The sequence below is a fragment of the Nelusetta ayraudi genome, unplaced genomic scaffold (genome assembly GCF_046127955.1).
Source record: "Nelusetta ayraudi isolate G7.1 ecotype Tasmania unplaced genomic scaffold, CSIRO-AGI_Nayr_v1 ptg000096l, whole genome shotgun sequence".
Lineage (NCBI taxonomy): Eukaryota > Metazoa > Chordata > Actinopteri > Tetraodontiformes > Monacanthidae > Nelusetta > Nelusetta ayraudi.
Window position 1 is genome coordinate 278047 of NW_027466146.1, and position 21933 is coordinate 299979.

General features: G+C 52.0%; 1 protein-coding gene across 5 annotated transcripts in view; it reads left to right on the forward strand.

Annotated features, from left to right (window-relative positions):
• The window catches only part of arhgap46a (Rho GTPase activating protein 46a), a 33070-nt gene that overhangs the window by 8527 nt on the left and 2610 nt on the right, over nt 1-21933 (forward strand). For 2 of the 5 annotated variants that reach the window (XM_076047944.1, XM_076047946.1), the window contains exons 2-7: nt 2259-2759; nt 12846-14328; nt 17500-18169; nt 18376-18468; nt 20810-20883; nt 21152-21351. In XM_076047944.1, coding sequence (XP_075904059.1) covers nt 2259-2759; nt 12846-14328; nt 17500-18169; nt 18376-18468; nt 20810-20883; nt 21152-21351 — 3021 coding nt within the window. Of the gene's footprint in view, nt 1-2258; nt 2760-5697; nt 5815-11513; nt 11675-12845; nt 14329-17499; nt 18170-18375; nt 18469-20809; nt 20884-21151; nt 21352-21933 lie in introns of those variants that run through there. The other 3 variants (XM_076047945.1, XM_076047948.1, XM_076047947.1) reach the window with 3 other exon arrangements.

Consider the following 21933-nt stretch of genomic DNA (forward strand, 5'->3'; position numbering starts at 1 on the left):
CCCTTGCTGCTCGTCAGCTGAGGCCCTACGACAGTTGACCCTCAAACCCTGATTTCCTGTCGGGGTGCTACAAATTCCGTGCTGCATGTTAAGTCTGCTGATGTTCTTTTCCCCCCAGTGTTACTACTGCAATGGTGTATTTAGATTTTTTTTTTTTCAGGCAAGTAGCCTCACCCACAGCTCCCCCCGTGTTTTCATAAGTGCAGTTTATTTCCAGACACAAATGCTGCATTTACAGCGAGCGATAACAAACGGGGCCAAATATCAAGGAATGCGGCGTGGAGAGATCACTCTCCCACTGTGGGAATGTCTTCTGTGGAGAAGTGAACCAGTTAAGGGATGAAGGCCCTGGTATGTGTGGGGTGCTATTGACTGTTTGGCCTCAGTTGAATGGCCTATTATCTGCCAGACTGCCTGCCCGCTAAGTGTTGCAGATCTAATCAGTCTGAACAGTCACCGCCTGCACTGCCTGGGACATTTCTTGAGTGAAGGAAGACCAGAGTAATATGACACTGGATTCACATCCTGCACACTTAGACAGCTTCTTTTGTACGGACTTGAATTGAAATCCCCACAAATGAACCAAAGACATAATAGAATAAAACACACTTTATAGATTGTGCTGTTCTTCTCAGAACAAAAGGACAGTGTGCACTTTTGCACAATGATACCCAATCGGTACACCGCACTGAAGAGTTCTGCATTGGAAAATGCAATTTGGAAAGCATTTCAGCACAAAACATGGGGAAGTTGGGTCATATACAACGTTCCTGTATTCTGTCTTTGTGCTCTATTTGTAAAATAAACCGGTGCCAAGCCTGCTGTTGCTTCCTGCACATTGATACCCAATTACCGAGTGCGTAGCAGTTAGTGGAGGCGTTTCAGCCGAAACTGAGAACAGCTGTTGTTCCCAGTGACTCAGTCCTGACACACTGCGACCCAGGAGGACCTGACCGGCTCCAGACTCCCCGCTGTCTATTCCTGAACCCCCTGGGAGAACACGGGGTTCTTCAGCTGGCACATGAGGCACAAACGAGGATTTTCTCTGTACGCGTCTTTGGCACTCTCATCTATTGTTAAACTCGGTGGCCCCTTTCTGATCATCTCAGGTAGTTTGGACTGAAGGCTTGTACCACCAACAAGCTTGACGCAGAGAAAGAAAGACCTCTGTCCTAGGGAAGCTGGAGAAAGATCCAACACTATATTGTAACACTAATTCGCTCCTCTCTAGCGTCGCCGAGACCCCTGTGAGTTGGTCAGGATGCTAAAGAAGTGTCAGACAAGCCTGCCAGGACCTACAAGCGGTTGTTTTTGCAGGAGACAAGAAAGGGGTGTTGTGAGTTCTTCCGTTTGGCGCTCATCCTCCGTCTTCCTGCTGGCCGCTTGCAATGTTCCCGTTCCCACATAGTCTCACTGGCATGGTCTAGGCCTGCATTAAGGGATGAGATCATAGTCATAGTCTAGTAGTTTACTTGAAGGGTGGCATGATGTGGATATACCGCCATCCAACTGCAGTCTTTTCTTGTTTTTTTTTATACATCCTGCACACACATCATTGTAGTATAATTTGATATTTCCAGAAGTCACACATTATGTTCAACCCAGATCAAAAGTGTCCTATAATTTCTCTGAAATATAGCTCATGCCATGGTCTACTTTAGTGTAATTAGTCCTCTTATCCGCCCACTTTTGTACGTGCGCTTGCCTGCAAAATGGGTTGTCGTTCTTTCTCCGCCCTCTTTTCACTATCCCTGTTTTTTTGTTGTTTTTTTTGTTTTTTTTCCCCTGTGGTGCGGTCGCGTTGTGCTGAGTCGGCTGTTGCCGCTGTGCGATTGTAGTTGAGCCCAGTGGCTTTTGGGTCAGTAGCGCTGGCTGTTCTCTTTGGGTCCTGCTGACTCCACGCCTGCCGTCGCAGTAAGTGAGTCCACCTGCCTCCTTGGTTGTGAAACACACCTAGCGGCACCGTTGCGCTGCCCCTCGAAAGAGTGACATCACTTCTAACACACACACACACTTACATGCCGTACGTGAAAACACACAGATGGATTCATTCTAGGGGACAGAAGCGTTGACACTGTCTCCATATGGCGATCTGGGCTCTTTTGGATGTCTCAGTCTGTTAAACAGTGTGAGTTGTTTACTGCTTAGCAAGGGAGGATTAGAGGCTGTGTCCTCCGGCCCGCCATGGCGTCCTGCTCTGAAACAAGCTGCTGCCATTTCCAGTCGTGCCTCACGTTTTTTTTCTTTCCCTCTTCCAGCTCTGATTGGGTGGAGATCCTGGAGCCACGCTCCCGAGAGCACATGTATGTGAATTTGACCACTGGCGAGTGCGGCTGGGAACCGCCGGCGGGCGTTCCCATCCGCCAGGCCGACGGCAATCAGTGGTGGGAGCTGTTTGACCAGCAGAGCGGCCGCTTCTACTACTACAACGCGACGGGGCGCCGCACGGTCTGGCACAGACCCCAGGGGGCAGACATCGTGCCCCTCTCCCAGCTCCAGGCCATGAGGCGATGCTCCGAGATCAAGCGTCCTGGGGGGACCGCGGAGAGACACCGTCCCGGCACGTCCAGTAGCACGGGCAGCATGGGGAGCCAGGGGCGCCGCACGCCGCTGCCTGAGGTAGACGTTGACGGCCCGAGACCCGCCGAGCCGAGCGAAGAGGCCGCCGACCCCGAACTGGACCCGACGGTGGAAGTTCGTCTGCAGGGAGACGGAAGCAGCAGCGAGCACAGCACCGACAGCGGCCGAGAGCCGCAAAGGTGAGTCCGACCGGGACTTCGGTAGCATCTACGGCACGTCTGGAAAGAAATCGTCAGTGGATCATTTTACCGGGAGTAGAAGTGAGGAAACACGATAGCCATGCTAGCATGTGGCATCATAATGGCTCTCAAATGCCCGCGCCATGTGAACCTGCGGGTTCATTCTGACTTTTGACCGCTCCTACTGAACCCCCAAACTGCTCTCCTATTTTCACTTGCGCTTATCTAAGCATTCCATATGTCCTGTGTTTCCATGGCGTTGCCTGTGAACCGCGCCGGGCCATTTCAGCAAATAGCTACCAAATGGGGCAGAGTCGGTGGGACGTAATGCAGAGCAAAACAAGCGCCGCTGCACTCGTGCTCGGGTTACTGGCGGGGAGCGGCCCCGAACAGTGAGTCATTTAGAGACCCCCATCATGTGCTCTGCGTTAGGGCCCGGTCCAAACCGCCGTCCCTTCCCTTCAAGCCAGATTCCAGAAATGCCTCCTCAGGCTTTTTTTTTTTCATCCTCCCTTTGGCACCGGGCCATAGGGGCCGTCACCGTGTCTTCTGCGGGTTCACCACCACTACCAGAGCCCTTCTCATGCTGCTCAAATGCTTGTTTCTTCCCGCTAAACAAATCTGGGCTGCAGGCCATCAAAGACTGTGACGCCTTCTGTGGGTGAGGGTCTAAATGTGCATGCATGAGAGGCATGTGAGAGTGTTGTTGTCGGCGGGTTAATAACAAGCAGAACCGCCACATTCCAGCTGCCTATAAACAAGGCCGACCCCGCTGCAGCAACTCTTGCGCTCCGGTTCCTCCTCACTCTTGTATCTCACCTCGGACATGGTTGGGGGCCGTCGGGGTCGTTCCTCTGACCCGTAGGGCCTCTGAAATTACGTCAAGGTGGAACTAAGCAATCGACCGCGGCCCCTGAACGACAGTACTGGAAGCCACGCCGCGTTGGCCATGGATGGCGAGCGTCAAAATTCCACTTCGGCACAGCAGCTCAACCTTTCCCAGAACCTTTTCTGTCCGTGTTTTAAAACAATGGGCAGCTGTGGGGCCCGATACCCCACACAGCCATATGGCCCATTACATGCTGGCTGGACCCCATTTCTTAGCAGGTAATTAGAAACCACTGCAGAGACGGTGGAATGTGACGGCACAAAATGGCTGGGAACACGCTTGTCTTCGGTCGTCAGGTCACCTTATTGATGTCGACAGGGATCGATGGTCGCGGCAGGAGAGGAAGTTCAGCCGGGGAGTCAGAAGAGTCGGAATTGTTTTGGTTAGGCTAATTGTTCCACCTCAATCAGAAAGTTTGGGGGTTTTTGTGGCTGGCGGCCTGATTGCCTTTTAATTTTTTGCGGTATTTTTACTACTTTGGCACCATTGGATAATGGTGCTAAATCAATGCGTGGGCTGAGCGTCTCTTTGGGCATGTCTTCACAAGTTCCCTCTGTTGACTTCCTCTTTCTTTCCCTGAAACTCCAGCGCAAATAGGACGACAATGCCGCTCTTGCACAGACAGGACAATCCCAGTTCTTCCAACTCTGGCTTCCTTTGGCTTCGCCCTATAAATAACCACGTTCACAGCAGATAGAAGAGTTTCCACCCAGCACACCCTGCATGTTGTTCCACCCACTGGGTGGTTCATGGGCTTCCTGTCAGTCTGCCTGCGCCTCCCTTTGTGAAGCTCGTATCCCTTTTTTTATTTGTTCCCGCGTGTAGTATAAGTGTAACCATATAAATTTGCTTGTGCGCCGGGTCTGTTAGTCATTGGCCAAATCTTATCACATGTCCTGGGAATTTTCTGGATGCTTTGAGCCTGCCCAGCTCATCAGGGAAGTACCGCAGTCCCCAGGCGTAAACATGCCACTCACATGTGGTTGTGGGCGCAGGGAACTGAATTGAGCACAACCCCTCCACACACCAACGAGGCAGTGCCTAAATCTGTAAACCAGCCTATGGCGGCCGTATAGAGTTTCATTCAGCCTCAAAAGTGTGTCCCTGCGTGTTGTTTGCGATCAGCCAGATAACATCTGTATGGGATTTTTGAGCGCGTCTGCACCGTGTGTGGGCTCCTTTTCCCGAACTCAGAGCTACACGAGAGCCGCCGACGGCCGGGGCCACATGACAGCAGCCGGCAGTGACCCAAGGTGGTTCACGTCAGGGTCACAGTGCTCTTATTGTCTCAGGGCCCAGCATGGGACGGACAATGGAGCGCTAAAAGGAACAAAGACTCTCACTTGAAGCCAGTTGCCCTGCTGCAGTCAGCCGAGGGCTTTCTCCTCCACGCAGTAAAAGTCTAGGTAGGCCTGAACTGAGAGGAACACAACATTGCCTTGTCTGTGCCCTCTCATTTAGCCCTGTAATGACATAGCGGGGGGGACTCACGTTCAATCCGAGGCGGTCACGCCGACAGTAGACTCCCGGAACCCGCCTTCGCTGATTGTTCTTTGGCCTTGGATTGCTTTAAAAAGATTTTGCTGTTTTGCACAACAGCAGTATATCAGCGTGTGAGTGAGCTCTCAGAGCGTGTTTGTGCCGCAGCAGTGCCAGAGTTGAATCATCGTTGCGACCATAAAGTGGATAAAAGATTGCTCAGTTTATATAGTTGGGAGACAAATTTAGTAAAGACAAGTTTTCAATGTTGCTTCAAGGCCAAATATGTTTTTTGACAGAAGATAAAGTTCAATCCTTAAAAACCTCTGAAGATATGAGATAGCATTTGTTTTGTTCCTCATGAGATTTTTGTAAATGCATCAGAAACTTGAAAGTGAAAGCATCATTAGCCAAAGCAAATAATGGGATTCCCCCTTACCTGCTTGTGTCTAACGGGTTGAGTCACACAGCAGTGGGGACGGGATTTTAAGAAAATTTATTCTTTGATGGAAACGAAAGTCACTGTATGGGTTTGGTCGGGTTTATAAATGAGTCGCATTTTGTCGACATGTTGAGTGTGAGACGCAGCTCTGTGGCGCTTTTCATCTCTCGCCGACGTTGAACGACGGGACCGCAGCTTCATTACGCACACTGGAAACGCTGGTTTTTATCTTGTCACTTGCTGTGGTAAGATCATTTTTCAGCTCCTTCCAGATGTTGTTTCCACTCTGCCTGCAATAATGTAGTTCATTTCCCTCCGTGTTTTTTTCTCCCGACTCTTGGAAATATAACTTTTAACCGGGTTAGAAGCGACGTGAGCCAAATCCATTTCTTATTATATGCCAAAATTAATGAAATCATGCACTTATTGACAGATACACATTTGAGTTTTGCTACTCGGTGAGTCGCATTTGTAAGGGTTGATTCAACTTCTCCAATGTTTGGGTTTGCTGCTCTTCTTTTGTCATTTTCTTGGTAAATGATGAGGTCAATATTTTTGGACGTGTTTGGAAAGAAAAGGAGTCTGTTTGGAGTTTGGAAATTTGAATTGTTCTCAGGTTGAATGATTGATGAGCCCCAAACGTGGCAGTAATGTCATGAATGCCTTTGCTTGAATGGTCAACCAACAGATTTACACAAACAAAAAAAAATCATAGGCCTGAGAAAAAAACCTGCATTATTTGGTTTGCTGCGCTCTTTATCAATTAAAAAAAAAACTCAAAAAACTTGCGGCATAGTTCACAAAGATAATGACGAGCGGCGGCTGTGTTTCTCTAAGTATCCCTTATTTTTCCTCTGTTAGTTTTCCAAAGGTAAGGTCTGTTTTTCCTGTTTTTCCTGTTTTTCGTGTCTCCAGAATATCTTAACTTCAGATATCACTGAAGCACAACCCTCTGTTTCTCCCTCTGCCTCTCCGATGCCGCGAAAGGGAGAAATGACTGTCTGTGTTTTGTGTGAAGAACTAATTGGAGAACATGTGAACTGGCCCCAGGGCTCACTGCTCTGACTGGATCAGCTGACTGGCAGCCTGCAGAGTCGGTTTGTCACGGTGTGAATGCGGTAAACGGGACGCCAAGAGGGTTTTTTTTTTGTTTTTTTTTACTGCTACATTGTAGTTGTTGTTGTTCGCTGGCTGAGTTCGAACCCTCATGTGATCGCCTTCGGAAGCCATGAGCTGATCCCCGGGTATTTTGAGGTTGCAGAGGCGGGTCTCTGTGGAATCCACTCAGGACCAGCGTCACCTCCTCGGCCCTCCGCCCTGCGGGGGGCGGTGGTGTGAGGGAGCCTCATGCACAACTGCTAGACATCTCGGCGAGGAGAGGAAGGAGGTGTGTCCCCTCAGCTGTCGCTGCAGGACAGGTGGCGCTCTCGAGGCGTCGGGGTGCGATTTCATGCTTTCATTTTTATTTTTTGAAGCCCCCCTCCAACCCTTCCACGCATCCCCCAACCACTCCAAAGAAAGAAGCAGCATCATCTATGAACATTCTTGTCAAATGCACATTGTCTTCCTGCGAATCCTCTTTGTCCTCGCCGCTTCCTTCCGCGCTGCGATCTCATTGGCTAACTCCTGGGGGATGTTTGTGCAGCACAAACTTGGCCCGTGTGACCTTATTTCCTCTTCCCGTCCCTACAATGTTAATAATAATCCTTGAGTTTTTTTTTCGGGCCCCGTTGTTCTAACAAACTCTTAAGACTTTCCAAATCTCTCTCCGCCCCCCTCGTCCTCTGGAGTGACTCAGGTAATGACTTTTCCAACGACGGTTATTCCAGGCAGGGAGAAATGAGAGACACAGCATCTGCTGAAAGCACGTGATATATTTAGATGGTTATCGAGACGCTCCGACCACAGCTATAACAGTGACTGAGGCCACTGGGATTGTTTGTTAGTTCAGCACGCCAGCGCTGTGGAGATTCATTAAAATTTGGTCATATTATCCGAATGGGTTTCCCCAAAAGGCCCCCGATTTGATTTATTTTACGTGTCTCTGCCCTCTCGCAGGCTTTCCAAGAGAGGCCTGGTCGGTCTGTGGCAAGTGGACGTGTAGACGCAGTTGAAATAAAATCCTGCTCCTCGCTCAAAACAAGAGACTTTAATAAAACATCAAACTCTCCCGCTGTCAAAGGTCAATCGTCAAATCTTTAGTTTTCATTCGGGACTACAGTGGAGCAGCCTTGCAGCATTTAATGCCCCGAAACTCTAGATTTACAGAAAACAGCATAGTTATCCCTCTGTTTACTGCCTCTTTCTGAAACTTTCTCTTGGTTGGACCTTTCTCATGCTTTGAAAGAGGAATAAAACCTATTGTGTTCTCAGGAAGAGGAACCAGCCCTTCGCTGACGGTGTTGACATTAACCTGGGAGAGGTATCAATTCCCCTTGTGACATCACAAAGTGTTGCTTTCCAAAAACCACCCACTTTCAGAAGTGAAGTAAACAAGAGAAGAAAAGGGACTTTTCTAATTTCTGCAGCTCACCAATAGGATGCAAACGCAGACGGATGGAGTTGTTGGAAATGATTGCAATAATTCCTAATATTGGACCTTTTTTAAAACGCAATATCTTTTAAAATGCAAGCGAAGACTTGCTTTGCATGATCTCCACCCTCAGCCAACATTCAGCAGCCACCTGACAGACAGCGAGCGTCCTCGCTCACAGCCAGCACTCCCTTTCCAAACAACTTTCATCAAAGCCAATATAGAGCCGGGCCCTGTTCTGAGTTATGTAAGTGTGTGTGTGTGTGTGTGTGTGTGTGTGTGTGTGTGTGTGTGTGTGCGCGCGTGCGTCTGCATGACTGATTCCAAGTGTTGAAGATGGCTCTTTCAGGTTCAACCTCTGAACCCCCCTTCCACCCCCCACCCTCCTCACACTCCGCTGTTGTCGTAAAAGGAGGCGGCGTCTCCGAGGCAACAGCTCAGCCATGCATTGTTTGACCCCCCCCCCCCCAACCCCCCCGGCTGCCAGTGAGGCCTCCAGTATGATCTCCGAGGAATCCCAGCCTTCCCGCCCGCTCATTCCCTCGCTGCACTCTCCCACGACTAATCTCCACCCCTTCTCATTTACACATGCTCACACCCTCCCCTCTTGTGTCTCCAGCGCTTCTCTCCCCTGCATGGCCACAACCCATCAACCCCCCCACCCATCTTCCCCACCCACCTCCCTCTTCCTCACCCTCGCCACCGCCTGCCTGTTTTTATTATCTCCCCCCGTCTTGGTCTTTCTCACTTTTGCTGCTAATCGCAAATTCTTTGGGTTGACCCGGGTGGTGCTGATACCCGTGTGTTGTTCTAGCTGTGGGACGGGATTAGAGGCCTCGGACAGATATGGGAGGCGCTGTAAAAACTTGGAAGTTGGAGCCGAGCCGCGCCGCGCCGAGCGATCAGCCCCCTGGGCGACTGTCGTACTCATCGCGTCTGACTTGTGTGCAACACAGTGCTGGAGCTCTTCTGAACCGGAGTGGAAATGCTGAGAGGTTTTCTCACAACAGTCTGTGCCTCTGTATCTCCTCAGTGAACTTCCTGGTGTAGGTACAAAATATGCCCAGGCTACAAGATCCGTCCAGGGTCTTACAGCAGCTCTATTAGGACAAACTACATCGCGATCGATATTATGAGGTAGCGTCACGTATCGCTCAACACCCATCACGCTTTCCCACTGAAAGCCGATGGGAGCCAAGCTGATTAAAGCCCATTTTGACCCGGGTCTCTTGCCGTGTAGTTTGATGCGGGTTGGTGAGCCTTTCACACTGCCATCAAGTGGTGACTGTTAGCGGGTTTAAACAGGTTTTTTGGCCAGTGTGAAAGGGGCTTTGGTGTTGTCATACGGGGCAGCAATGTGCGCCGTTACCTAACCCAGGTTGGCGACAACACTCCCCTCTGCAAGGTGTTGGTGCCACCCTGTGTGCAAATACTGTATTTGGAAGGTCTAACAAAGCTGTGGCTAAGCCCTTAGGATTTCTGTAGGAGGCTGTAAACACAGTGCTAACTGTCCTGTAGAGCTTTTGCATTATTGCTGGAGTGACTCTGCATTGAATCTCTAAGTCCAAGAATAAACTCTTGGATTGGAATACATAATTCAGCGTAACGTAAAATATCAAGTTGTTTTTTTAAGGAGCTTTTCTTCAGTTGACATCTTCCATTCACTGTGTCCCCCCCCCCCCCCCCCCCCAACAAGATAAAACCTGCTCAATCCGGGGATTAACATTCCCGTGTACGGATTCAAAACTCCGCCTGCCTGTTATTAAGATTTAACTTCCGCCCTGTGTGTGAACGCAACATTTGGCATTTCCTGTTTGTGTTCCATATGGGGAGAATCGGCTCTCCCCTGCTCTGGAAGAGCCCCCCCACCACCACCCCCGCCTTCACAGGATGTGGTGGTCGCCGCTGTCTCAGGGTCGGCCCTCGTAAAGCGCGTCATCCGCCCGCCCACACACACACACACACACACACACACACACACACACACACACACACACACACACACACACACACACAAACAGAGGATCGCAGACCAACTTGTATTTTATTCGGTCCGCTGTCGCATGAACCTCCGAGAGACCCGTTTCTTTTTCTTTCTTTTTTTTCTATCTGTGTGTTTGTGTGTCTGTGTGTGTCTGTGTGTGTGTGTGAGGTCTTCCTGCTTCCTCCAGCACCTTGTTAGAGAAAACATTGAGGTGGGAATGACTCGGCGGGACTCATAGCGCCGCCGCCGCTCCTCCCACTTGTCAGAGCCTGAGTGAGAAAACACACAGTGTTCAAAGGCCAACAGGCCGTCTCGTGTTTTACAAGCCTCACCTATCAAACGTCCCGACACGTCACCTCGTGGGTAACCATTCCTGCTCGCGCCTGTCTGTGTGGTGGGTTTCAAGGGAGAGGCGTGGGGGGTGAGGGGGGATCCCATCCATCCATCCATCCATCAAACTGTCTCCTCTTCGTACGTACTGTGTGTGTGTGTGAGTCACGTGTGTGTGTGTGCATGTCTTGTGTGTTGTTTTTGTGTTTTGTTTTTTAAGCCAGTAAACTTGGCTGGATGATCTCAGCCAGGTGTGTGTGTGTGTGTGTGTGTGTGTGTGTGTGTGTGTGTGTGTGTGTGTGTGTGTGTGTGTGTGTGTGTGTGTTCAATTCAATTCACACACACACACACACACACACACACACACAGAAACAAAAAAACAAAACAAAACAACAGGACAGATAACAGTTCTTGTCCGGCTGAGGCGGAGCCACTGAAGTTACTGTCACTAAATTGTGTAGAGTGGCACAAATAATTGACAGTTACATGACAGAAATATGAATAGAAGGAAATGATAACAATAAATAAATAGGTGGCACATTAGTAACAAGTAAAAGAAAGTTACAAAGTGCAACTTTGTTGCCAATTGATTGCCGATTGCTGATGTGTGTGTGTGTGTGTGTGTGTGTGTGTGTGTGTGTGTGTGTGTGTGTGTGTGTGTGTGTGTGTGTGTGTGTGTGTGTGTGTGTGTGTGTGTGTGTGTGTGACTGACATCCAGCTGTTCCCAGTCGGCTGCTGTCTGGACGCAGGTTCTAGTGCGACGTTTGAAGACAAGCGACTGTTTACATTCAAACGGTCGGGGCACTGCCTCTCTCTCTCTCTCTCTCTCTCTCTCTCTCTCTCTCTCTCTCTCTCTCTCTCTCTCTCTCTCTCTCTCCTCTGTAGCCTCAGCGGGGGGGTCAGGGTGGGAGGCGGGGGTTGGGGTGTTTGGTGGGGCTGCCGAGAGGTCCTGGGAATTACGCTGGGAGGGAATAAAGGAAGTGCGCCGCTGGCTGCAGGACCTGAGGAGGCTTGAATTGTTTTCTGCATTGTTCCAGTCAGAGGTGAGGAGGAGAGGTGGGCTCTCTCCGCCTCCTCGGGCCGCCCCCTCACCACCCCCCCAGCACACACACACCCCGCCCTCGGTGTCCTCTCACGCAGCTCCACTGGGAGCTCTTGTAAAACAGGAAGCCGCTGGCTGACCACTCGCTCGCAGTTGTTGCTCTTTGTTTGGAAGATTTCAGGCTTCGGCAAGGGATCTATTTCCACTGTAACTTTGGTGAGTTTCCCGCTTTTCACACCAACTTTTTTTTGGGCCCCGGAACATTCTGCTGCCGGCTCACGTGCGTCCCGCTCGGCCTGGCGGCGTGAATGCGTAATAAAGCCCCCTCTAAGGTTAAGGAGGGCAGGGTTTTCTTTTTGATCAGCTGTGGAATGAAAAGTCTGGCCGAGGGAGGTTGCAGATTAACAGGCGACAAGAGCCGAGCCGAGCCGAGCGGAGCGGAGCGGCGTGACCAGATTGATGGCAGATTGTTGTGTGGCGTTGGGATTAGCGGTGGGTTTTGAAGTTAACCCAGCAGCTCAACTAAAGGGAGGAGAATTAACCTTTGGACCTGCAGGGAAGCTCTTCTCGCCTGTGAACGGCCACAAGCCTGACTTCCCTCTCGCACATCCGCAACCTCTTTGTGTTTGTCCTGCTGCTTTTACTGTTGATCCAGGGTCGTGGTGGAAGATCTCACGGCGTCTGAGACATTACTTTAGTGACCTTCAGACTAGAGACAGTCAACCGGTGGCCGGTGAGGTGTGTTGTGTTCGGTCTCTCCGAGTCGGTCTTGTCTCTGGAGGTCAATTCGGTCTTTTTCAGGGAGGAATTTACAGATTGCAGTTTTTGATTTTTCGGGCCTTGGTTGCTTTCAGACTGAACAGAGCCGAACCCAAAGACTGAACCCGCTCGGCTGTAGGACGGGAGGAGTTCACACCAACTTCAAGAGTCGCAGTCGAAGCCGTGTTTTTCTAGCAGTTCTGAAGTTGGGGGGGGCGTCTCGTGTAATTAACATAACAGGACCTCATTGTATGTATTTGAATTGCGCTGGTGTGAGATGTGTGAGATCGCTGAAGCACAAGGCTGTTAAGAGACGGAGCGGATCGTCAGTCCCACCTCCTCAGTCTGCATGTCGGCGAGAGACTGAACCTCAAAGTTACTCCTGACAATTGTGTGACACCATGATATGAACGTGTGTGTGTGTGTGTGTGTGTGTGTGTGTGTGTGTGTGTGTGTGTGTGTGTGTGTGTGTGTGTGTGTGTGTGTGTGTGTGTGTGTGTGTGTGTGTGTGAGAGATTCATCAGTTTCCCTTGGTTTCCCACTGACGGCCTCCTTCATGTTTCTTATTTTTTGCTCCTCCTTCACTCAGACCCGAGGACTAACCATGGTTGTCTTTCTCCTCTCTCAGGGATGGACCTCAGAGGTGGCAGCCCACACCTGGCTCTAAGGCAGCCATGTTGGTGAAGGTGAACAGCATGAGCCGCAACCAGGTCGGTCCGGCCTCCCAGCAGCAGCAGCAGCAGCAGCACCTTCAGCACAGCGTGCACGGCAAAGCCAACACCTTCACGCTGCACTCCACCAGCAGCAAGCCCCAGGGCGGACACCTGAGCTCCACCCAGGCCTATAAAACAGCACCTTCAGGGAAGATGGCAGCGGACCCCCGCCAGGCCCACCACCTGAGGAAGGCCAGCAACGGCAGCTTCTGCCTGGTGTCGCCCGGCGATGGCGGCCACTCCAGTCCGCTGCTTCACCGCTCGCAGACCAGCACGCCACGCCCGGTCTCGCCCCCGTACGCCTGCACCGTCCCCATCTACGACGAGCCCGTGTCAGACTGCCCCATATACGACGAGCCCCCCATAGACATGGAGGTGGAGGGGGCCCACCTGTGCAACGGGCAGCCCAGCTCCCGGCAGACCCCTACACACAGCCTTCAGAAGCCCAAACTGCTGCAGTACCCTGGTCCGCCCCTCCAGGGCTCCAGACACAGGAGGAACCCCTCGGCCTCCGACTACAGCCCAGCTGGCCTGGAGTGCATCAAGCACATGGTCAACGTGGACCCCAAGCAGGCGCTGGCGTCCGCCTCTCCTCTGCCCGCTCGCACCCCGTCGCCCACCTCCAGCAGGCAGGACCCGGTGCTCAGCCAACCTCAGCCGCATCCCCAGTCCCACTCTTTGCCCCAGGCCCGAGGCCACGTGAGGGACCGAGAGCTGGGGACCCCCGGCCCGAGCACGCTGGACAAGAAGCAGAGCTGGCGGGTCCTGGAGGCCACGGTGCAGCGCGCCATGGAGATCCGGCACAGCCGGCAGAGCAGCCAGGCCTCCCAGGACTTCGCCTCCTCCACCCCCCAGGCCGCCGCTAACTACCAGGACTCGGGCTACTCCACTGGCCCCTCGCCGAGCCTGAGGAGGAAGAGCAGGAGGCGGGTGGGAGCCGGCGGCGGGGGCGGCGCAGGAGGCAGGCCGGGCTCGGTGGGCAGCAGCGGCGAGCTGTGCGCCCTCAACGAGAGGCTGATGGCCGAAATGAGGGAGGTGGTGAGCCGCTCCAACACCATGAGGGAGGTGAGGGCGGGGCCGGACCCGGACATGGGCGAGAGGGTGGTGTTGCCCCGGACGCGCTCCCCTGCAGACTCACTGCGGTGGTATGGAGAAAGAGGAGGAGGAGGAGGAGTGGGGGGCGGGGCGGCGGGCAGGTGCGCCTCCAGGGAAGAACTGATTCCACCGCCGCCGCCGCCGCCGCCGAGCCGGGTGGGGAACCAGAGTAACCCCGCCCTCTGCCCGCTGGACCTCCCCGGCAGGCAGAAGAGGACGTACGAGAAGGTGGACACCCTGGAGATGAGCGTCAACAGCCAGGCCAGTCTGTCGTCACCCGAGACCCCCGGACCGCCCTCTCAGGTAAGCCCGCCTCCACGCTGCACCTTTCTGTGTGTGTGTGTGTGTGTGTGTGTGTGTGTGTGTGTGTGTGTGTGTGTGTGTGTGTGTGTGTGTGTGTGTGTGTGTGTGTGTGTGTGTGTTTCCAACGCAGGAGTTTAAGCCTCGAAAATTTGCATCGTAAATTTCGTCCGAAGCCGGAGCAACAAGGCCGTTGCTGTGGGTTTTGCGGAAGGGCTCCAGAGTGCAGAGAGAGGAGGAAGGGACTAAAGTGAGGAGGAACTGGTGGTGGAGGTGGTGGCTGCAGCTTATCTCCAACCTCGTGGCTTCTTACAAAAGCTGCGCATGATCGATGATGAAAAGAAACGATTTGACTCCCAGCGTCGTTATATAACTGGCAGCATGTGGCAGCCGCCTCCAAGATCAGCTCCTTCTAATCTCCAAATCTGCTTTTTTGGAGGGTGGTGGTGGGGAAGGGTGGCCGGGGGGGCGGGGGGGGGGGGGGGGTACCTCACAGTCCCTCGGCACCTCTCCAGCTCTGAGGGAGGACGACGACGGCGGCGTTAAAGCTGGTTCCTCCCTCTAAACCAGGGGTCGGCAACCTGCGGCTCTTCTGCGTCTCTGCAGTGGCTTCCTTTAGTGTTGAAAAAACAACAACAACCTAATAACATGGAAATATCAGCCATTTTTATGGCCCCGTTTACACGGAGAGGACTTGAGGACTGTGCTAATGATATGCAGGTGCAAAAACGCCCAGAAATGCAGCACCCAATGAGTCAGACGCGCAAATTGCACTGTGGTAACCCTGCCACGTTTTGTGACCAAACGTCAATCACCAGACATTTAATTTCCTACGAAATACTACTACACACCAAGAAAGCGACAGTTGCGAAAATCCCCACAGCCTGGGGTCTCCGTCAGCCCCCCGGCTGCAGGTGAATGTTATTTGATGGCAGCTGTGGCAAGATGGCTCTTTTGATAGTGAAGGTTGCCCACCCCTGCTCTAAACCGGGAGTTCTGTGATGTGTTGCTCTCACTTGCACCGCTCTTTAGTGCACCACAAACTGTCCCCGGTGCCACGACGCAGCGGGCCAGCATCGCTCGTCGTCATCTCCTCACCACCGTCCATCTGGCCCTCGCGCTGCAGGTGCCGTGCGCTCGTGTGCCAGCGCGCAGAGCTTCAGGACACGGCTTCCCCCCGCTCAGGAAGGACGGCCGCTGCGGCCCATATGGCCCCCAGCTTGGCAAGGGGCCCCTGTTGGACCGGGCCGCCTCGTCCCGCTGCTCGTAGCCTCCAGTCGAAGCTCTGCTCTCGGCTTGTGTCGACCGCAGCCGGAGCAGCGCTGAGCAGGCCCCCTAAGTCCATCCTGGAATGTTCTCCTGACCCGCTGTTACGTCACTCGCAGGACTCGCTCGCTCAAAAGATTATGGGTTTACTTTGCATGAGGGGCCCCTAAATTTTCCCCTCTTTTTTTTTTTTTTTGTTCCCTTGTCGCTGACAGACCTTGGAAGTGGTTGATCCAACCTAAGGGTCATTTCACCAAAGACTCATAACAAGTTGGAGAGTTGTGTTGTTTGGATTATCTGGCCAATGTGACTGTGAGGACAGTTTGAGACTCTTGAGTCCAATATGCACTTTTTTCATTCCCATTATTTCAAGTTAGTGAACTGGCCAATTCCATCAAATCCTCTGTGTGATGATCCGTCCATCCATCTTCTACCCCTGCTTCCTCCTGCGCTCGGGGTTGCAGGGTCTCTGCGTGATGGAAGATTTTCATTTTAAATAAAAGTCATCAGTTCCACAAAGGAAAAGTCTCCTGTCAGGTTCGCTGCCTTCCCACTTGGAAACCAAAAGCTGCAGCTTAAGACTCAACTCTCCACTTCCTGTGCGTGTGTGTGTCAGTCACGTTTAAAGCAATATTGTTTGCGGAAAGCAGAATAAACACATATCGCGTGTTGCTTCGTTCCTCCTGTTTGATCCCCTGGAGCTGAGCTCTGCTAGTGGCCATTTAAAAAGACATCACCAGTCGTCTGGACGACTTTCCCTGAAGCACAACCTCGCATTAGTTCCATCTGATTGAGAAACCAAAAGTCCAAAGTCCTCCTGGTCTGGCACTCCTCTGGCTCCATTTTATTATTAGCAGGGTCTCGCTGAGAAAACATGTCAGTGAGTTTTATGTTCCATAAGAACATTTGAGCTTTTACTCTGGCCCGGCCTCCGTGTTGTTTCTGGCTGTTTAGTGGAACACATCGGGCTGACTGGCTTTCGCTGTTACGGTGGGGGTTTTTTTCGTCTCCTCGCGGTCATAAACTCCGCCGCAAAGGGATCACAGGGAGGCCTGGGGCTTGAACATAGCTGTGGTTTTGCAGCGAAGGTGAGCAGGGTGCAGGGAGACGCCTGGCATGGCCAAGCACACATCAAAGTGATGCATGCAAAATTAAAAATCTCGAGGGCTGCGAGTCGAGGTTGGTGAAATTGTCTTACGTTTAAAAGGTCCCATATTAAAAGCCACTTTCAAAACTTTGGTTTTGATTCTGGACTCTGGACTGGACAACAATTATCAGAAGGAAGAAAAAATAACTTTGTAGGCCTCAGAGAGTGGAATATTTAGCACTCTGTTTACAACCTCCTGCTAAAGCGGATGCTTTGGCAGAGCTTCCATGTGACTAAATACGAGACAGTCTCTGATGGCACGTGGCAGGTATCAGTTCCCTTTGTGACCTCACAACTGAAGTCAGAAAAATGCAGCAAGTAGAGGAAGTAAAAGAGAGACTTCTCTCATTTCTGAGCAATTCAGGGGTTGTTTTTTTTGCCAGGAAACCATGTTTTGGATTTTCAGGGAGCTTGAAGGAACACAGTTGGCAACTGATCAGTCAGGGTCATAGAAGCAGAGCCACATGCTTGAATTATAGGGTCACTATTAAATACTTAACTGGCTTAGAACCAAAGTATTTTAGCCTAAACCTTGTTTATTCGTGGAGAATGCTCCTCTTCTCACCCTAAAAAGGGGGTTTGACTTTTAATTAAGCAAGAGAATGTTTGTAACAACCGTTTTATTATTTTCTATTAATTATAAAGAGAACAAACTCAATGTGGCCTCCTCAGGTAGAGGAATCTGCAAGTGCCTCGTGAGATACTGCTCCCTTCAGCTGTGTAAAACCCTCCTCCTCCTCTTCCTCTCCCTTCCGTCTCAGGTGGGCACCTTGGAGCTGACGGCTCAGCTGGAGAGCCGGAAGAAAGGCCTGGTGGACGGGCGGACGGCCTCGCTGGGCCCCCACCGCCCTGCGGCGCGCGACAACCGAGACGGCGGGGGCGATGGCGGGGGCGACGGGACCCCGGGGAGCTCCTACCAGCTCTCCTACGCCACCCTGAGGCAGCCACCGCCGCCGGCCATGGGCATGGAGGACTGGGCCAGCAAGCACCTCAACATGCACACGCAGGGCCTGTTCCGCCGCCGCGTCTCCATCGCCAACATGCTGTCGTGGAACCGCGGCTCCATCAAGAAGCCCATGTTGGTCACCAGCGACCGCACCGTCAGGAAGGAGGCCTGCGAGATGTTCAAGCTGGTGCAGGCCTACATGGGCGACAGGCCGTCGCGGCTGGACCGCCGCCACAGCGCCCTGCTCATCATCACCAAGTGCTGGGACATGCCAGGGCTGCGGGACGAGCTCTACGTGCAGCTGGTGAGGCAGACCACGAGCAACGCCAGCCCCCGCAGCCTGGCGGCCGGCTGGGAGCTGATGGCCGTCAGCCTGGCCTTCTTCGCGCCCTCGCCCAAGTTCCGCTGCTACCTGGAGGGCTACATCCAGCGGCACACGGAGCCAACCAGCGACAAGAAACGTGAGTCTCAGACTGAGCAACAGGGTGCGTCACCTTTCCTTCTTTCATTCCTCCACCGTTTTGTGTCCAATCATTGCTTTCTTTCCTGTTTTTGTATTTGGCTGTGGTGTGAATTCTGTCTCTGTGATCTTGATAAACGCACCGTACTGCTTTTCAGTGGATGGCTTGCCCTGTTTTGTTTTTTTTCCTCACAGAAGACCTTTGACCGTTTGCTATCTTCTGCTCCACAGTGACCCAGTTTATACTGGAGCAGCAGGAACTCAAGCTAAAGAAGAATTCAAAGTCCAGGAAGAAGCGGAAACAGAATACGGACGAGGAAGACGGTAAATGAATCCTTCTGTCTGTGACTTTTCCTGCAAAACAAAACGAGGTCAAACTCGTCACCTTGAGAACACCAGCTCCTTGATCATTCCTGTTTGTTCCCTGCTCATGTGGTCAGTCAGAGCAGAGGGGGATGGGAGGGAAGTCTCAGATATGGTATTCCGCTTTCCGAGTGAGCAGATCTTAACTTATCGCTCCCCGTAGGACGGCCGCGCTGACTCAGTCGGAAAACTCAGAGCAGTTTGTCACACGAGACCCAGAGCACTTGCAGACACAAGGAATGGGTTTCACAGAAGGTCCAGCTGGAAGAACACGTAGGACGAGACTCTCACGAGGTTCCGACGGCACACAATGGGCCTCGCTGTGAATCACATCAGTCGTCTCTGATGTCAGACGGCCGATTCAAGCTGGTGGGGGTGAGACGTCTCTCCTCGGCGCGTGCCCTCATTAAAATCAGCCCACAGCTCTGGCACTGATGATGATGTCACCGCAGAAGAACCCAATCGTCTCACTGTAGACACAACAACAGCGGCGGCGGCTGAAGAAGAAGGAGAAGAAGAAGAAGAAGAGGCCTCGCTCGTCGCGCTTCAGTGACTCAGACTCGGTGTTTTGTACTGGAGAGGCGCCCACTGACTCACGGGTCACAGAGAGAGAGAGAGAGAAAGTCGACCAAAACAGTGTAACAAGAGCTGCTACTGACTGAAAGGCATTTTTGCGTCTCCGTTCAAGCAGCTGCTTGAGTGCAAGAGTCACGTTTGAAGTGAGGCCGTCTTGTCAGTGCAGGTTGACCAGCTTTGTGCGTGTGCGGTTGTGTGTTCTGCGGTCAAGGCTGTGCTCCTGGACGACCACCAGTTTCCTTCTTGCTGCTCTTGAGTCGCTGATTGCGTCGTCGTTGTTGCCGACAGACAGGTGTCGCACTGTTCTCAGGCTGGCTCACTACTCTCCTAATGAGGCTGCCTTTCCCCCCAGGCTCCGGGTTGCCAGGTTGTTGTTGTTGTGCCGTTTGAGCTGATGTAAATATAGAGCGCGGTCTCACTGTCTCTGTGCACTACTGCTTTTTGCCTCTGCGGAAAATTAGGTGCGCGACCTTCGTGTTGCCAGTCTTGGGAACCGAAGAAAGAAAAAAAAAAACACCCCCTCCCCCCCGCTCACTTTTTGCTCAGATCAAGGCTAAATTACAGGTACGATCTCTCTGATTAGGCATAATTATAGTCAGACGCGGTCAGATTAGCATTGATTGTGAGGGTGGATGGGAGTCACCTGCTTGGCGAGGCTGTGAAGGCAGCAACATGTCGTTAGCTGTTTGCTCACTTTCACAGTCCCGTCATGTGATTCACGTTGCCACGGACTCATGGGAACAGGGAAAGGGGGGGGGGGGTGCGTGAGATGCTGGCACCTGAGTTGTCTCAGCGACCGGAGAAGAGGACGTGGGTTTACCTTCATGTGTGCACATAATAATCCAGCATCCTGAATGTTTTAGAACAGTTTATTGAAGTTTAATCAACACGTGGACGATCTAACAAAGAAAATCAGTTTCAACAGGAAGTTAAAACCTGGCATATCTAGAGGAAGTTGCAAAGTGTACACTAATAAATGGCACTAAAAGAGGTTTGCAGTATTTTGGGGAACTAATGGTGCGAGGCTACTCTGCTGGAGTCCAGGATGGAAAAAAGAAGAAGAAAAGAAAACAACCTGAAAACCAGTTAAAAGTTTTTAGAGCAAGTTTCCAGATTGTGTGGACTTCCTTGAATTTTTTATTGTTGTTTTGTTTTTTAAATCGGGGCTTCATTGAAGCAGGTTTGCACCAAAAACAGAAACCCCTTCTGCGGTCTGCGGTTTCCGAGAGGGAAGCGGGCCCCACCGCAGCTCAGGTAGCTGACAGACGGGGAGCCTCTTGTGTTCTCTCACTTCCTGCCCCTGGTGTCTGTGCTCAGCGATGAGTCACCTGAGTGCTGAGTGTGTGGGCAGGATCTCGCCTCCAAAGCTTTTTGTTCGGGCCAAGTAAATCTTCCCTCAGCCTGACAGTTCAGCCGTGCCTGCTCTCTAATCCCCCATATGCTAGAATCACACCGTCAACATGTCTCTCCTGCCCCCCCCCCCACCCCGCATCTCACGCACTGTTTGACATCTGTGAGAAGAGACACGCTGATTGTTCCGCCAGTGGGAAGGAATGTAAATCATTTATTATGTGTTTTCACTGGTGCCTGGTAGCTTTAAAAGTTTTATTTTTTAAGACGAGCACAAAAAAAAAACATGCAAGTCCGTACTGTCTTAAAACAGAGTGTTGGGGGGGGGGCTTTCCTTTTTCCCAAGTGCTAATTTTTGTCTATTGTCAACTCACAGGTCTGCCGATCAGCACATACGCCAAGTTCTGCCATCGCAAACTGCAAAAGGTCGCCATCACCGGAGGCAAAAAGGTGAGCGCTGCATAATTAATAAGAAAAAACAACAGAGCGTTGATCTTTTCATTTCCGCTCCGGCTACCTGAACTGCTTTATTCCGATGAGTCACTTTGACTTGTGACTGCGCTCTGAGTCATCCACGTCGGGAGACCATCACAGGCAATTTGACACAGTGGGAACTAGTCACGCTGATCGCAGCTGTGTCTGCAGCTGCCATCAGCGCAGTCACGCCCCCAACAGGCCAGGCAGGTCATAACGTCTTCCCGCTCTCTCACCCCGCCAGGGTCTACGCAAGCCCACCCTGGAGGAGATCGACCACAGCAGGCGGGCCATCGTCACGCCCTCCCTGTTCGGCAGCTCCCTGGAGGAGGTGATGGAGAGGCAGAGCGAGCTCTTCCCGGACAGGAAGCTGCCCTGGGTGCAGGTCCAGCTCTCCCAGTATGTGCTGGCCCTGGGCGGAGCTCAGGCCGAGGGCATCTTCAGGTACGAGAGAACCCGATTAACACTTGTTGTAGTGTTGTAGTCAAGGCGGCACCAACCGAAACCAAGACTTTATCAAGCCTAGAGAGTATCGAGATCGAGTCAAGACGAAAATAACAACAAAACAAATCAAAGTGACCAGTATCTTTTTTAAATTCAAGTTTGCGTCTAAACGGCAGCATCTGGATTCTTTTTTTGGATTCTCGAGTCTCGACCGGTCTTGATAAAAAAGAATCCCCTGTCCGTCCAGTCCAAGACCCAGTAAAAAATGCCTTAGAGTCCGAGATGAGACCCTTAAAAAGTGGTCTTGAGACCAAGACCAACCTCCAGTAGTACAACACAAGTTTGTACCATTGCGTGTGCGGGGGAAAACAAATGTGTGTGTGGTCCATGTTTCCAGTGTGGGCCTTCGCCGTGCGTGCTGCACCACCAGGGCGGCTGAGAAACACTCCCCCGCTCGGCACTTTTTAATTTAATGCTTCTTAATAGATGTTTACCTCGACGCTTAAGCTCGCAGCCATGCAGGAGCCTCGCAACTAAATGTGAAGCTGCTGTATGCAGACAAGTTTACTTGGCTAAGAAGAG